The 15,779-nt window shown below is 54.5% G+C and overlaps 1 protein-coding gene across 3 annotated transcripts in view; it reads right to left on the reverse strand.

Annotated features, from left to right (window-relative positions):
* Window positions 1-1,474: 1,474 nt before the first annotated feature.
* PLEKHM1 (pleckstrin homology and RUN domain containing M1) overlaps window positions 1,475-15,779 on the reverse strand; it is a 57,295-nt gene continuing 42,990 nt past the window's right edge. For 2 of the 3 annotated variants that reach the window (XM_070773654.1, XM_070773656.1), the window contains 5 exons: window positions 14,504-14,649; window positions 10,987-11,180; window positions 5,289-5,352; window positions 4,392-4,549; window positions 1,475-3,660 (listed from right to left, as the gene is read on the reverse strand). In XM_070773654.1, coding sequence (XP_070629755.1) covers window positions 3,549-3,660; window positions 4,392-4,549; window positions 5,289-5,352; window positions 10,987-11,180; window positions 14,504-14,649 — 674 coding nt within the window. In that variant the 3' untranslated portion in view covers window positions 1,475-3,548. The remainder of the gene's footprint in view (window positions 3,661-4,391; window positions 4,550-5,288; window positions 5,353-10,986; window positions 11,181-14,503; window positions 14,650-15,779) is intronic. The other variant, XR_011562100.1, reaches the window with a different exon arrangement.

A 15,779-nucleotide genomic window follows, 5' to 3' on the forward strand; every position in this document is an offset into this window, starting at 1 on the left:
TGGGACGGGCCAGCGCCCGAGGAGCGCAGACGCCACCCCCTTCCCCTGCACCTCCCGGGGATCCTGGGCCACACCTGGCTGTCTCCTGGAGGAAGGCAGCAGAGCCAGGACGGTGGGATGAGCGGGGAGGAAGGCGGGCCAGATTTCCCTCCACCGCTGCTCTACTCCATCCCCTTTCCCCTACCTCCTGGCCTGGATCCTTGTGGGGGAGGAGCCCCCCCTCCCCGACCCCCAGCCAATCCGTCAAAGCTCAGAGCAACCTCCTGGGGTTGAACTCAAGATGTTCACCTTATCTCTGCATCTCAGTTTGCTTTCCTGTAAACTGGGGACAGTAACACCTACTTCATAGGATTGTTGTTGTTCAGTCACTAAGTTGTGACTCTCTGTGACCTCATGGACTGCAGCAGGTCAGGCTAACGTATTGTTATCATCACATTGTTAAGAACACACATCTGATGAATTATTATTATCACTAATTTTATTATGAGATGAGCCCTCCTCTTTGGGGTTGAATTGGGGTCCTCAAACCCCCCATCTGCTATCCTCCTTTAGGCAGGAGGGGGAAGGGAGAAACAAGTATTCTCAGAAACACCTTGCTAAGGATGGATGACTGAATCCAAAGGCAGCACATTGGCCATGTGCTCTTCTGGGTCCTGCCTCTCCACACCAGGTCCCTCAAGGCTCCTCCGAGCCCACCACCTCCTGCCCTCAAGGGAAGCTGGGGCTCATGCGATGGGCAGAGGGTGCTCCCTCAAAGGCCGAAAGGCTGCTTCAAGGACAGGAAACTGCAGACATGAATCTTTCAGTCCCAAGTTCCTGCACCCTGATTTCCCTGGGAATTAGCCTGTTTCCTTCTTCTGTCTTTACAAGAGCAGCAGTGGGCTTCCTCCTGCAGGCCCTCCCCACCCCCCAGACTTCTGCTGGAACTTCAGAGGAAAGCTGGCAGCCAAGGCCAGCTGGAGCCCTAAAACCATGAGCCCTGAATCTGGCCCTGCTCACAAGCCTTTCCTTCCTGAGCCTCTTTCTCACCTTGGATGACCAGTGGGAAATGGTTTCACATGTTCCAGTGTCAGGGGTCTGTGCTTTGACATTTAAGGAACAGGAAAGAAGCCATCACAGTGGGATTCCAGGCATTAGCTTCAGTTACATGAGTGTATGTGAATAAACCTTCCCAAAGGCCCTGAAATCCTACCCCAAGGCCAGGGGTGGGGGGTGGGGGGTGGTGATTGGGGAGGCTGACTCAGAGGAGAGGCAAGGGTGGGGGACAGACTGAAGAATTACTTCTACTATTCTCCATGCTCACTCCTGGCACACAAGCCCCCTGCTTGCAATGTTTACTTATAACCACCCCCCTCCAGCCCTCCCCTGTGCCCAGGGACTGACTGAGAACAGTGGAGGCTATCAGACAGTATCTGAGGGCCTGTGGTCTCCCCCAGTCAGTGGAAGCTTTCAGATTCAGAAACCAGACCACAGATTAGAAACAGCAGGTCTTTACTGCAAAATCACTCAAAAGTCACATGGCCGCAGTTCCTTCAGTACATGGCAAAGCACTTCTCAGGGCCAGGGCCCTGCACTAGAAACAGTTTATTGCATAAAACAAAATTTTAAAAATAGTGTGGGCACTACTGAGGTTCATACCAGCTTCCCACTGGAGGTGAGGAAGGTGAATCAACTCATCTGAAAGCATCAGCAGCTTTTTGGTGGTGGGGAGGGAGGCGGTCAGCTTTAATGCTACTGGTCTCGGAGAAGGTGGGGAGTGTGGTGTGCCAGGCCCCGCTGAACCAAAGTGGGCTTCTCCAGGGCCTCACTCCTGCTGCCGCCTAGGGATCTTCTGGGATACAGAATACACTCACAGGGCTGGGCTCAAGCAGTGCTGCCCACCCCAGGACCACCAATTCTGGCTCTGATCAGGCTGTGTTTCTGGTGGAGCGTTAATGCTGGCTGGGGGCGGGGGTGGGGCTAAGGACCCACTTCCTGGTTTAGGAGGCTTTGGTACAGGTGTGCACCATCTTCTGTGATGGGGACAAAGAAGCTGTGTGACAGCCCCTTCCCTGACCCGCCCACCACCTCCTCCACTCTATTGCACAATTTATCCAGCTCCACAGGGCTAGGCAGGTGACTCAGCAGCCGAATCACCCCAAGGGAGAGGTGGCAGTGGGTTTGTCTCTTGACAGTGAAGGTGGATATCTACCTGAGGCCTCCTATCTCAGCTAAGCACAGAGAAGATGGTCAGGGGGGTCCCAGGGCTGAGGGGGGCCTGCTGGGTCCAGGAGAAGTGGGGAGGCAACAGAGAAATCATGCCCCCCGAAGCCCCAGGGTCTAAATATCGCTTTGAAAACAATTTCAGGCTCCACCTGAAGATCCCCTCCAAAGGCAGTCGTGTTCCAGTGAAATGTTCCAATCTCTTGGCAGCGGCCCTCCTGGGCTAGTCCAGCAAAACTCTGTGAACTCGTGGCTTCATGGACTGGCTGAGCACCCTTCCACAGGTGGCTTCTCCTGCGTGTCCTTGTGCATCTCCGCAGCAGGGCTGGCACTCTTCGTGGAAAGATGCTGGGGGCAGTGTGGAGCCAGCCTACCTCGGTCCCGGCAGGCCCGGCAGGCGGGGGTGTGTTCCTGAAATGCGTCTGCAGCAGCCCCCTGCCCATCTGGCTGCCAGTCAGGGGTAGGAGTGAGGAGGGCAGAGGGCTGAGGGGTGGGCTAGATGACGACCCTTCCCTGGACCAAGGAAGGCTCAAAGTGCTGACAGTGCTGGTTCCGAGTCATAGCCCTCCTCCTTCGGGCCCAAGATCCCAGGCCATAGGAGAGCCGCAGCAGGGGTGGGGGGTGGGTTTTGACACAGAGAAATTGAAGGGCTTTTCAGGTGGAGGGGGGACCAGGGAGCAGGTGGGGGCAGAGGAAGGGAAAGAACGTGGTCCTCAGGACTGAGCCTGCCTGGCCCACGGCAGTTTGGCACGTTGTACAGGAGCTGTCAGCAGCAAGCGCCCGGTGAGGGCGAAGGAAAGGCACCCGCCAGCTGGTGGGCTCTGTCCTGGGGGGCCTGTCCACCCAGCCACCACCCACCTCCAGGCTGGGCCTGAGCGGTTTCTACACATTTGCTCAGGGTGAGAATGCCTGGATTTCTTGGGTCAAGAATAAAAAAATATTTTCTGTCGAAATATGAAGGGAAAAAAATCCACCTTAAAAAAACTAGACCTTTTAATCAGGAATGTGGAATTGAAAATGCTCCCCAAGTCTTGTTTCCACAGTGTTGAACAGCCCTCATGGGGATGGGGTGTCAGTGAGGGGTGCTGGGCTGATTAGTGCAAAGGCCCCCTCCTCCCACACCGTCGGACAGGGGGCACCTGCTGGTGTCCGCGCCTCCTGGAGCAGATAGTTGGGGGATAGGAGGTGTCATCAGGGGCTCCTGGGGCTCCCTCTCATAGGCCAGTCCTCTGGTCTCATCTGAGAGTCTTCCTGGCTCTGTGACACCTTGAGAGTGTGGCCAGGCTGGTGGCCAACCCGGCTGGGATGGCTGAGCCCCGGGTCCCGGGTGGGGACAAGAGGTGGGATTAGGTGAGACTGTTCTGCTCCTGGTATTTGCGCCGGCGGGCACAGCGGGGGCAGCCCTTCTGGACCACGGCCTGGCAGGTCTGGTGGAAGACGGTCTTGCATTCGCTGCACCTGGGAGAAAGCCGCAAGCGTTGCTGGGACCTCGAGCCTCCGGGGCTCGAGGCTGGTCGGTGCTCCTGACCAGAGCCGGCCACCCAAGGCACTGCCTCTCCATCCTGGGACAAAAGGTTCTCGCCGCAGTGCTGATCTCTAAGCCCCACGATGCACACCGATGCCCTCTATTGTATTTCCCTTATAAATACTACCGAGACTCACTGATTTCCTTGCCTGTGTTCCAAACACTCTACGATTTAAAAAACTCAGCCCCAGGTCTGTTCGGGGGGGTCGAGTTTGGGTCTGGGGACATCTGCTGAAAATGAACGGATGCTCCCACCGGCTCAGTTTTCCACTCCCACATGGGTTGGAATGGAAGTTTGATGGAGGCCTCTTTCCATTTAGAGGCTTCTGATAATGAGTGATGACTGGGGACAATCGTTACGGGGCAGAGGCAGTGGCAGGTACTGCCCACCAGGTGCCCACTTTGTGTCCGGCCTTGTGCCAGCACTCCAGGCCAGTAACTCACCCAGCCCCTCCTCCACCTGTTTGCAGAGGACAAAAGTGAGGTCCTCCCCACGCAACTCAAAGGGCAGCAGCTACCTCTTCCCTAGGAAGACGGGTGGCTCGGGGGAGGCAGGGAGTCCTGTGAGGGCTTGGCCTGTCCCCCTCGCAGTGGCACCTGGGACTTGCCCCCCACCCAGGGGTGGGAGTGGTGGGGCAGGGTGGCCGGCATGGCGTCCGCATACCTGACTGTGGTGTCAAACTCAAAGGGAAAGATGATGTCATGGTGGTGGCAGATCTGGCAAATGAAGCCGCGCTGGGTGCACAGGTCACAGTGGTAGACGTGCTGGGAGGCAAACTCGATCAGGGCCTTGAGGAAGCCTTCGTACACCCCGTCCGCGATCTGTGGAGGGCAAGTGCCGGCCGCCAGGCCTTCTGAGAGGCCGTGCTATGCCCGAGGCCGTCTGCAGAACGTGGCCTGCTGCTCCTCCTGGCGCCCTGCCTGGAGCATTCCTACCCCAAGAGGAGTTTCCTTCCACTTGGGCAAGCAAACCTCCCCGAGTGAGGCCGAGCCATGCAGGTGTGCGGTCCCTATGCACAGAGGAATCCACTGTCCCCTCCCTCGAGGAAGGGAATGTCCCAAACCCTCACCCTCCCTACGCCCTCGCAACCTGGAAGGCAGCTGAGCCCTGTGATCCTGGGCTTGGCTGTGGTGCCTGCCTGTCCCAGTGGGACCGAGGGCTCAGTCACTGCCCCAGGAAGCGTGGATGGCTGGACACCCATTCTGAGCTGCTGAAAGGCTGAAGATGGGACGTCTTGCCTCAGTAAACTGCAGCCAGCAGCCCCTGCCCCAACATCTCCCTTTCTGATTTCTCCAGGAATAAGTTTCTAGGAATTAGGTTCCTCTGGGCTTCCCTGGTGACTCAGATAGTAAAGAATCTGCTTGCAATGTAGGAGACACGGGTCCCATCCCTGTGTTGGGAAGATCCCCTGGAGAAGGGAATGGCAACCCACTCTCATATTCTTGCCTGGACTCTTTGCTACCCTATGGACAGAGAGCCTGGCAGGCTACAGTCCATAGGGTCGCAAAGAGTCGGACCTGACTGAGCGACTAACACACACCTCAGGGGTGGCATTCTCACCTGCTGGAGGTCGGCGACACTGTACTTGTGAGGCGACTCCAAGAGATAATTCCTGTGGTTGAGCCTTCAAAGAAAAGACAAGAGGCTCCTCAGAAGGAATTTGGGCCCACCTGTGTTTGCGTTCATTCCCTCAGCACCGCTAAGCAGGGAGAAATAGCTCCAGCCTGGGCTCGGGACCTGGACTCCAGGTGCCCAGCTGCCAGGACCTTGGGCAAGTTCCTTAACCTCTGAACCTCAGGTTTCCTCACCTGAGCAAGAGAGCTCTTTTCGGGATGAAATAATTTATTTAAAGCATTTAACACAGTGCCTTGTACATAGTAAATGAATAATTATTAACCATAGTTGATAGCATTGTATCGTATAATTGAAATTTAAGAGCAGAACTCAAATGTTTTCTCTCTCTCACACACACACACTATACAGGTTGCTCAGATGGTACAGAATCTGCCTGCAATGCAGGAGATGCAAGTTCAATCCCTGGGTCGGGAAGAACCCCGGGAGGAGGAAATGGCAACCCACTCCAGTATTCCTGCCTGGAGAATTCCATGGACAGAGGAGTCTGGCGGGTTACAGTCCTTAAGGACACAAAGAGTTGGGCACGACTGAGTGACTAACACTTTCACTGTTCATATATACATATATATATATAATACATATAAAATATGTGAGGATGATGGATGTGTGAATTAATAAGATGGGAGGAAGTCTTTCACAGAATTGCTATTGCTAAGTCACTTCAGTCGTGTCCAACTCTGTGTGACCCCACAGACGGCAGCCCACCAGTCTTCCCCGTCCTTGGGATTCTCCAGGCAAGAACACTGGAGTGGGTTGCCATTTCCTTCTCCAATGCATGAAAGTGAAAAGTGAAAGTGAAGTCGCTCAGTTGTGTCCGACCCCAGCGACCCCATGGACTGCAGCCTTCCAGGCTCCTCCATCCATGGGATTTTCCAGGCAAGAGTACTGGAGTGGGGTGCCATTGCCTTCTCCGTTCACAGAATAATCAATCATATATCAAATCATCACAAAAATACTATAAATATCTTACAACTTTGTGAATTATACTCAATAAAGTTGAAAAAAAATTTTAAGATATTTTAAAAAGTCTATTTAAAAAATAATGAAGAGGAGGATGATGAAAGCTAACGCTTGGAGCCAGGAACTGGACTAAAAGCTTGATATATATTAATTCATTTAATTCTCACAAGAATCCTGTGAGGTTGACACTATTATAACCCTCATTTTGAGAAGAGGAAATGGAGGCACAGAGAAGTTAAAGAACTTGCCTGTGGTCACACAGCTAGTAAAAGGCACAGCTGGAGTCTGAAAGCAGCAGTCTGGCTCCAGAGCCTGCATCCTTATCTCCCAGGTGAATGCCTAGAGGCTGTTATTTATAGCTATTGTCATTACTGCCACCATCACGTACCAGGGACAGTGCTGGGGACAGAAATGCACCAGACGTGGCTTCTGCCTTCCTATTGTAGCCCCTGGTCTAGCTTAGGGACAGACATTTAAGCATCTGGTTTTGGCGCTCTGGGAGAGGAGCTGAGGTGTCCTGAGTGCACAGATCCCATTTCAGAGGTGGGGGTGGGGGGCAGAGGACAAGGGCTCAGCTGCCACCAGCCTGGCTCTAGTTTCCACCTCACCAATGGCAGAGATCCCAAAGGTTACATCCTGAGAGATGGACAGGAAACACCTGCAAAAAATTCCTGCCTGGCCTTGCTGTGTGTCTGTGCGGTAGTGGGGCTGGGGGGAGAATTCCCCGGTCTGAGGATGCGCGGGAGCCTGCCCCAGGGTGCTCTGGACATCTGGAGGCAGGAAGGTGCCCAGGCCCACGGCATCTGGAGTGGGTGCTTGACTGTGCCCACCCCAGGGCACGGCCCCGGTTCTAGGAGGAACCCCACCCAGGGCCGAGATGACAAGCTCCACCAGGCAGCCCACGCTGTGCTGCCAAGTGGCCACTCAGTGCAACGTGCCGGTCTCCCCGGTAAACGTCCAGCTTTCTGGGAACAGGAAACTGCCGTTTATCACCAGGAAAATGCAGGGGGAGGGGCAGAGGGGGTGCACAGGCTGTTCCTGAGCCAGCAGGAAGGGTGGGGCCTGTTTGGATGGAGAGTCTTCTCTGTCATCTGCCCTCTGCTCAGAGTCATGGAAGCTCAAGGAGCCAGCCAGGCCACCTACCCTGGGCTTGTGAGGTCCTCAGTGAGGCCCTCAGTTGCTGTGGAGGGGAGGTCAGCTCAGCCCCCTGAGAGAAAGATTCCAAGATCTGCCGATTTCTCCTCAACCCTTCCTGTCCTCTCAGCCTCCACCCCAACCACCTGAGTCCAGGCCTCCTCACCTCCTGTGCCAGTTACCACACCAGCCCCGACGCCCCACTGCTGTGCTGCCAAACTGGTCTTCAGGGAGTGTGACCATCCTATGCTCAAAACTCCTCAGCAGCTTCGGCTGCAGCAGAATAAAATCCTAGGCCTTTGTGGCGGCACAGAGGGTCTTCGAGGTCTAGCCCCTGTACCCAGTCTGGCTGCGCTGAGCCCTGCAAAGGTCCTGGCAAGCCACGCTTCCCCTCTACTCCCCAACCCCCCCACAGCCATGGGTTCCCTGCAGAAAATCCAGTCCAGGCTTCCTTTGGTTCTTTCACTAAACCCTGGTTCACCACATGGGCGATGCCATTTGTGTTGGGGCAACTCTGCTTTCCGGTGAGTGAGGACAGAGTGGGATCTGGAAGCTCTTACAGTACAGATGGTGGCCAGACTGGAGAAGGGTGACCCCAGATTTCTGCTTGGTTCCCTTTAATACTATTTGAATACTATCTTTGTGAGGAAGAAAAGCATTTTTTTTCTTTTTAAAAGGAGAAAGAAAACTCCACAAACCTTCAGCTGATGCTACCTCCTCCAAGAAGCTCCCTGGACCTCTGCACCCTGCCTCCTTCCTCACAGCACACGCCTCCCTGACCCAGGGCCATCTGTTCCCCTGTCTCTGTCCCTCCCTAGACACTGGGCCCCTCATGTGGCCCTCACCACAACTCTGGCAGGCCACATGAACATGGGGATCACTGGCCCATTTTATAGACAAGAAAACCGAGGCTCCGAGAAGTGAAGCCGCTTCCTTGAGTCACACAGCAAGTCTGGGGGCAGGTGAAGGCTGCTCCTGAGCTCTTTCTTCACCCTATGCTGCTTCTGAACTGGGACTTCTGCAGGCCTGGCCCTGCTTTCATGAAGGCTGGAAACAGCAACCAGAGAGAAAGAGGCAAGACTGCCCCCAGCTTCCAGACAGGGCAACCTGGACAGGCCAGTAAGGCTGCTGACCGATCTCAGCAGGGTAGGGATGGGCAAGCGAGGCTGGCACTCAGGACCTGCCCTACAGGCAGCTGGTCTACCCAGGTCTGCAGACATCCCTGAACTGGAGAGGGTCACAGGGTCCCACCTGACCTGAGATTTCACCACCCTGGACAGGGGGGCAGGGGGGCAGACTCTGGGGCCCTGGGTCCTGGAATCTCAGAAAGCATGGGAGTGAGGACCCACTGATGATGGAGACAGCAATAGCCTCCCCAGAAGCAGCCATCTGGGTCCCTCATGGTGGCCCCCAGAAGGCTTTCTGCTCTTCCAGGCCCTGCAGAGACCAGGAATCAGCCAGCTGCTCTGAGAGCCTGTGAGGGGCCAGCCTCTGTGCTTTGCCTAAGAGAGGGCTCCCCACAGCATCTCTCCAGTGCAGAGCAGCCCTGGAAGGGCAGGGACCAGGGCTGAGCAGGGGAGCCCAGCAGACAGGATGTCTGCGCCAGTCCTGTCGGGAGGAGTGGCTGCATGGGAAACATGGAGGGGCTTGTGAGCTGCTCCAAGTCCCCAGAAACCAGCAAGGAAGCCTAACTGGGCAGCAGGCACAGGCTCGTCCACCCAAGGTCTGTCCTCCCGGGGCCCCAGGACAGCGTAGTCCCACAGAAGGTGTCACCCCCTACCCCTAGCTGAGCACTGAAAGTCCCCCAGGCACTGGGCACCAAGAAGCTCTGTGCAGGGCATCCTGAGGGTCCTGGCCCAACCTTGTCCTCTTGCAAGGATTTGGGAAGGGCTGCTGCCAGGGTGGCAGAGTCAAGCCGATGTGGGGCGGAGGGCTGGTGGGGCCCCGGGGAGCCAGGAGACCAGCCCCTCTCGCGTCTCGGGTCTCCTCTCACACATCCCCACTTTCCTTCTCACCGGAAATTTCTCCCTATTCTGTCCACACATGGGGCCTTAATCCACAGCCCATGCACATCACTACTTCTGTCTGGAACACTCTTTCCTGCAAATCCCCTCTTTCCCACTCATTTTGCAGATCTCACACTGGAGGTCAGTTCCTCTAGGAAGCCCCCTCCCCCATCAGTGCCCTCCAATATGCGTCAGTCCCCCGACTCCGCTGTACTTCCAGGGCATCCTGCTCTCTCCTCCGCCCTCACTCCTGGGGGTAGCCGCTGCCCTGCTCCCTGCCGTGCCCTCTAGAGGGCTGGATCCAAGTCCACTGTGCTCAGCCCCAGGCCCCACATCCCTCGCCGGGCACTGAGCGCATTCTCAATAAGCACTTGTCAAATGAATGAAGGCATTACATGCACAAATAAAAGCCACTCCTAAATGCAGAGAGGGAGTCCTCCACCCAGCCCTGGCATTTCTCCCAAGAAGTTGCTTGTGCACTGACCCTGTGTGTAGTATATGTGTGTGTGTGTGTGTGTGTGTGTGTGTCCCCGTGTCCAGGCACTGAGCAAGCCACTCTTAGATGTGTGTATGTGTCTGTGTCTCTGTGTCCCTGTGTGTGTGTGCGTATATCTGTATCTCTGTGTGTGTCTGTATCTGTGTATGTGTGTCTCTTTGTGTGTGTGTCTCTGTGTGTCTGTGTGTGTGTGTTTCTCTCTCTGTCTCTGTGTGTGTGTCCCTGTGTGTGTGTGCCTGTGTTTATGTGTGTGTCTGTATCTGTATGTGTGTCTGTGTGTCTCTGTGTGTCTGTGTGTTTCTCTCTGTGTCTCTTTGTATGTGTGTGTGTGTGTCTGTCTGTGGTGTGTGTGTCTCTTTGTGTATGTGTGTATCTCTCTCTGTCTCTGTGTCTGTGTGTGTGTCTGTCTTTGTGTATGTGTCTCTCTCTATCTCTGTGTGTGTGTCTCTCTCTATCTCTGTGTGTGTGTCTCTCTGTGTATGTCTATCTGTGTGTGTGTGTGTCTGTGTGTGTCTCTGTGTGTGCCTGTTTCTCTCTGTCTCTGTGTGTCTCTCTCTGTCTGTGTGTGTCTGTGTGTGTGTGTCTCTGTGTGTGTCAGTGTGTCTCTGTGTGTGTGTGTGTCTCTGGGTGTCTGTCTCTCTGTGTGTGTCTGTGTGTGTGTGTGTCTCTCTCTCTGTGTCTGTGTGTCTGTGTCTCTGTGTGTGTGTCTGTATCTGTGTGTGTCCCTGTGTCTGTGTGTCTCTTTCTCTGTGTGTGTGTGTCTCTGTGTATGTGTGTGTGTGTCTCTCTCTCTCTGTCAGTGTATGTGTGTGTCTCTGTGTATGTGTGTGTCTGTGTGTCTCTTTGTGTCTGTGTGTGTGTCTGTGTGTGTGTGTTTCTGTCTCTCTCTGTGTATGTGTGTGTCTCTGTGTGTCTCTTTGTGTCTGTGTGTGTGTGTCTCTGTCTCTGTCTGTGTATGTGTGTGTCTCTTTGTGTCTGTGTGTCTCTGTGTGTCTGTGTGTCTGTGTCCCCAGGTCTGGGCGCTCACCTCTTGCTCAGCTCCTTCAGGGCTCCGCTCCGGCACAGGCCCAGATAGTCCCCCAGCAGCTTCAGCTGCTCCCGGCTCCTCCCGATGAGGCGCATCTGCTCCACGTGCTCGTACAGCGACGCATTCACCAGCTGCAGGTTGATGAGGGGCTGGGCCCGGATCTGTGTCAGGAACTTCAGGGCCTGCCTGCAGACCTGAGGACACCACCGGGCAGTGAGGGTGAGACAGGAGGGCCATTTTGTAAGCGCCTGAGGTCGCCAGACGCTGGGCCACCTACTCCCTCGCTCACCCCTCCAGCCACCTGCCGAGGGAAGCGGCACCATCTTCATTTTACAGACAAGGAAACTGAGGTTCAGAGAGAGGAAGTGACTTGGCCAAGGCCCACAGCTCAGATAAGTCAGGATTTGAACCCAGTTGATCTGGCTTCCAAACCTGCTCTTCCCCCTTTGGCACCAGCGGCTGCCCCTCCCTGACCACGCGGGGACGGGAAGGAGGGTCCACACGCCTCTCCCCCTGGGCCTCACAGATCCTTCCCACTATTTCCTGGCCTCCCCGCCCCTGCCCCCACTTTTCTGCCGAAAGGAAACAGACACTACCCTGGGCCGACTCAGGAACCAGGTGACCGATCTGAGTCAGGCTCCAACCACAGGAAACCATGGATCAGATACAGCTTAACCAGAGGTTTCCCGAGCTTCTTCCGTCCTCACTAACAGCACCAACCAGGGCAGGGCCTCCCTCCAAGTCTCCACGTGGAGCTGAGTGATCGATCTGGGTTTCTCCCACTTGATAGACGTGGAAGGTTCTACTCTCAGCCCTGACCCTAACACCAACTACTGAGCACCTATTATTTGCCAGACACTGGGCTAAGGACCTTGACCACATCCTTTCTTCATCCTCACAACAACCCAGAGGGGAAGGTGTCATCATCCCCATTTTACAGATATGGAAACTGAGACTCAGAGGAGCTAAAGTGACTGATCCAAGCCAACAGAAAGAAAGCAGAGCCCAGGTGTGAACTGAGTGCTGTCTCTGCATCCTTGGCCGCCTCACTTACAAAGAGAAGCCCCTTCCCCTGCAGTCTCTTTGGGGAGGATAAGGATGGAGGAGCTGAGGTGTTCTCCACCATCAACCACCCTGCAGTGCTTAGTCTGACTTTGGATCCTGGCTCCACCCCTTCTCAACTGTATGACCTCAAGAAACTTACTTAACCTCTCTGTGATTCAGTTTCCTCATCTGTAAAATGGGGGAAATACAAGCACCTACTGCATGGGATTGAGTTTCAATTAAAAGAAAATCCAGGTAAGCAGCTTCTCAGTGAATGGGAGTTGCCATCAGATTCTGTGGGTGCCTGTGTGGTCCAAGCGTCTGTCTGCTGGCCCCGGGGGATGGGCCAGGGCCAGAGGAGACTGTTAGGCCAAGGCTGCTCTTCCGGCTTCAACCAGCATTTCTCACCTCACTGGTATCTCCACCTTTCCCCATTTCCCAGAGCCCCGAGGAACCAGCCCCCAGCCGACAGGCATCCCACTGGCAAAGGCCTGGTGAGTCAGTGACTCAGGTCAGACTGCTGTTGCCCAGCCTGTCCCACAACTCAGCCCCAGGCTTAGGGTGAGGCCCAGATGAAATAACACGCAGGAATGCGCGCTGGAAACTGCCAAGTACACAGACAGGCATGAGCTTTGAGCTCTCCTGGGACTGTTCCTCCCCCACGGCTGTGGAGGAGACAGACAAAGGGAGAAGCCCCAGGCTTGGGCTGACATCCTGCCAAGTGCCAGCCAGGCCTTGCACAAGTGGGTCAGCCAGACAGTGGACAAGGGGCCCCTACCCTGCCAGCCTGCCACTTTCTATTCTGAACCTTCCTGTCTTTCCCAGGTCTAGCATCTTTGAGAGTTGGATGCTTCCTGACCTTAGGTATGCCAAGGGAATTGTTAGAATTTTCTAGTTGGAAAAAGGAAGTGGCACCAAAATTACCGCAGTGAATAGGGAGACGGCTCAACAGAGGCATCTGGATGTTGTAAACGCTGAGGGTGTTTTATGACCAGAGGGTTCTTTGTACTTGTGGTCATCTTGAGGTTTAATTTTCTCCATGTAGTTAGTTAAATACGTAACACCGAGGGCAGGGGTGAGGATGAGGTAACCAATAAAAAGCCAAAGTGAAGCTAATGTTGGGACTTCTCTAAGCTAATGTGATCCAGTGGTGAAGATTCTGTGCTTCCAATGCAGGGGGTGCCGGTTCGATCCCTGGTGGGGAAACTAAGATCCCATATGCAACACGGCCAAAAAAAGAGAAAGAGAACCAAAGTGAAGGTAACAGGTGTTTTCCATCCCCAGCGGGTGGAGGCCAGGGTGGTACAGGTTCCGAGAATTATGTTCTCTGGGCTCTGATGGGGACATATGAAGAGACAGCATGGCTGGCAGGCCTGGGTCTTGAGAGAAGTTTCCTCTGTTTCTGTGTCTTAACAGAAATCTGTGCCTTTGGGAGAAAGCCGAGTCCACACCTCTTGAGGCAGACCCTGACCGAATGAATTAGGGGCAGAAGGTGAGGCCTTAGGAAAGGGAAGGGGCACCATCTAAGTGACTGGTGGGTTCTGTTTCCTTTAGTCCTCACTGCCCGGAGACAGACACTGTAATTAACCCCCCTTCACGGACAAGGAGCCTGGTGGGCTGCCGTCTACGGGGTCGCACAGAGTCAGACACGACTGAGGCGACTTAGCAGCAGCAGCAGCAGCATGGACAAGGAAACGGGAAGCAGAAGAGTTTGCTCAGGGTAACACAGCTATGTAAGTAGATAAGCTCAGCTGAAGAAGAGGAAAATCTGAAAGACTGCAGAATGCATCATATTTAAAAGCATTTGGTGAACATCAAAAAGTATCTAAGATGTAATACTAACTGAACAAACATGTTATAAAGCAGTATAAGCCCAGAATGATTCCAAATGTAAAAAAAAGTAGACGCCTGTATGCCTGGAAAAGGTTGACTGCTCCCAGGGGAAGTGTAGCAGCTGGCTGGCCCATTCATCCATCCATCATCCATCCATCCATCCATCCATTATCTACCCAACTACGTTCATCCATCCACCCATCTATACATCCATCCACATATCTACCATCCATCCATTCATATCCATCCACCAAGCCACCCTTCAACCCATGCATGCAACTACCCACCTAACCCATCCATCCATCCTCTATATCTAATCTATTCTATTATTTCTGCCTATCTATCTATGCTGGTGCTCTAAGCAGTTTTATCTGTGCCCATGGGGAACTACAGTGAACCATCCTGATTCCTACCTGAGGACCAAGGCAGGGATGGACAGAGCTCTGCCCAGGGGCTGTAGACCAGCACCAAATTACTTTCTTGGTCAGCTCCCCCACATCATGGAGCCTAAACTAGTGACCCTGGCTTCTCTAGAGCCAAACTCCCCCAAACATATGAATGGCAGCAGCAGAGAGGAGCGAGCCCTTCTCTGTCACTCAGCAGCGCTGTATGGCTATGACAGGCTGGGCTCAAGACTTACCAGGCGCTTGGTGAGGTCCCAGTTGTGGATGATCCTGGCCGGGATCACTGAGACATCGTCTTGATGGCAGATGTCACAGTAATAGAGGCCAGAGAAGGCACAGAGCTTGGGTCGCACAAATGAGAAGCCGATCTGCCGGGAGCAGCCTGCGGAGAGGAACAGGGGGAGGGTGAGCAGCAGTGGGGCCAGAGTCAGCTCCTGAGCAACACAGGAGCTGCCGAGGCAAAGGGCCTGCTAGCTAGGGAACGCGGCCCGATTAGAAAGGAGAGCATGAAGATAAAAACAACCGCCATTCATATTCCCACCAATGAGAATCAACTCTGGTAATTAACCTTTATGACAAAACACTGTAAGAATTATTGTCACTGTTTCCCAGCTGAAGAAACTGATGCACAGAGAGGTTAGGAAACCTGCTCACTCACACCACGAATGGGTGCACAGCTGGAGTCAAGTTTGGGTCAGGTTGGAGCAGAGCCCGCATTCTCTTATTCCTAACTGCCTCTGTTCAATGTTTCCATGGCTTGTCCTCCAATCCCAGCCTCCGCTAAGCTCACCCCTCCACTGGGGCCCAGAAATGGAAGCAGGGAGTCAAAGTCTCGGCAGGGAGCTGGGGACATGGGGCTGGACATAGAGGTGGTGGACATGGCCTGAAGCCAGGGCCTGTTACCTCGGGATGGGGCACAGGGCCCAGCTTCAGTCCCTCTGCTGGAGTCCCCCAAAGCAGGGGACAGAAGGGATCAAAGTAGGGTGTGCCCACGGCACCAGAGGCAGGGCAGGCCCTGCCTCCTACAGGGCCAGGGGGTGTCCCTTCAGCCTCCTGGAGACTAGAAGGGCTGGTTCTTTGGTGTATGCGCTGTCTCATTCTGACCCTCACTGAATTTTTGCAAGGTTCCAATTCAGCTACTATTTGCTACTTTGTGGGGTTATTACAAAGTTTAAATGAGGTTTTGAAAGTAAACTATGAGATATAAGCCAGATGTCAGAGGCTGGTGGCCTGGCCACAGAGCTCTGTGGGCAGAAAGAAGGCCCAAGCTCCCCAGTTTCAGTCTGGCTGGCTTGGGGCTGGTGGGGGTGGGAGGGATAATGGTGGCAGGTGTGGGGAAAGCTGCCTGCTAGCATCCACATCCCCAGTGGGGAAGCCCTCCTCCTAGCCCTGGGGGCCTGGCCTCCTCTCTGAACCTGGAGCCCGTGGGTTAAAGGGCAAAGTGTGAGTGTTAGGGCTGGCAGGTGGGGGAGGAGGGCAAGGGGTGAACAGGGGCTTGAAGACTTTTTTCTG

The sequence above is a fragment of the Bos indicus genome, chromosome 19 (assembly GCF_029378745.1).
Source record: "Bos indicus isolate NIAB-ARS_2022 breed Sahiwal x Tharparkar chromosome 19, NIAB-ARS_B.indTharparkar_mat_pri_1.0, whole genome shotgun sequence".
Taxonomy (NCBI): domain Eukaryota; kingdom Metazoa; phylum Chordata; class Mammalia; order Artiodactyla; family Bovidae; genus Bos; species Bos indicus.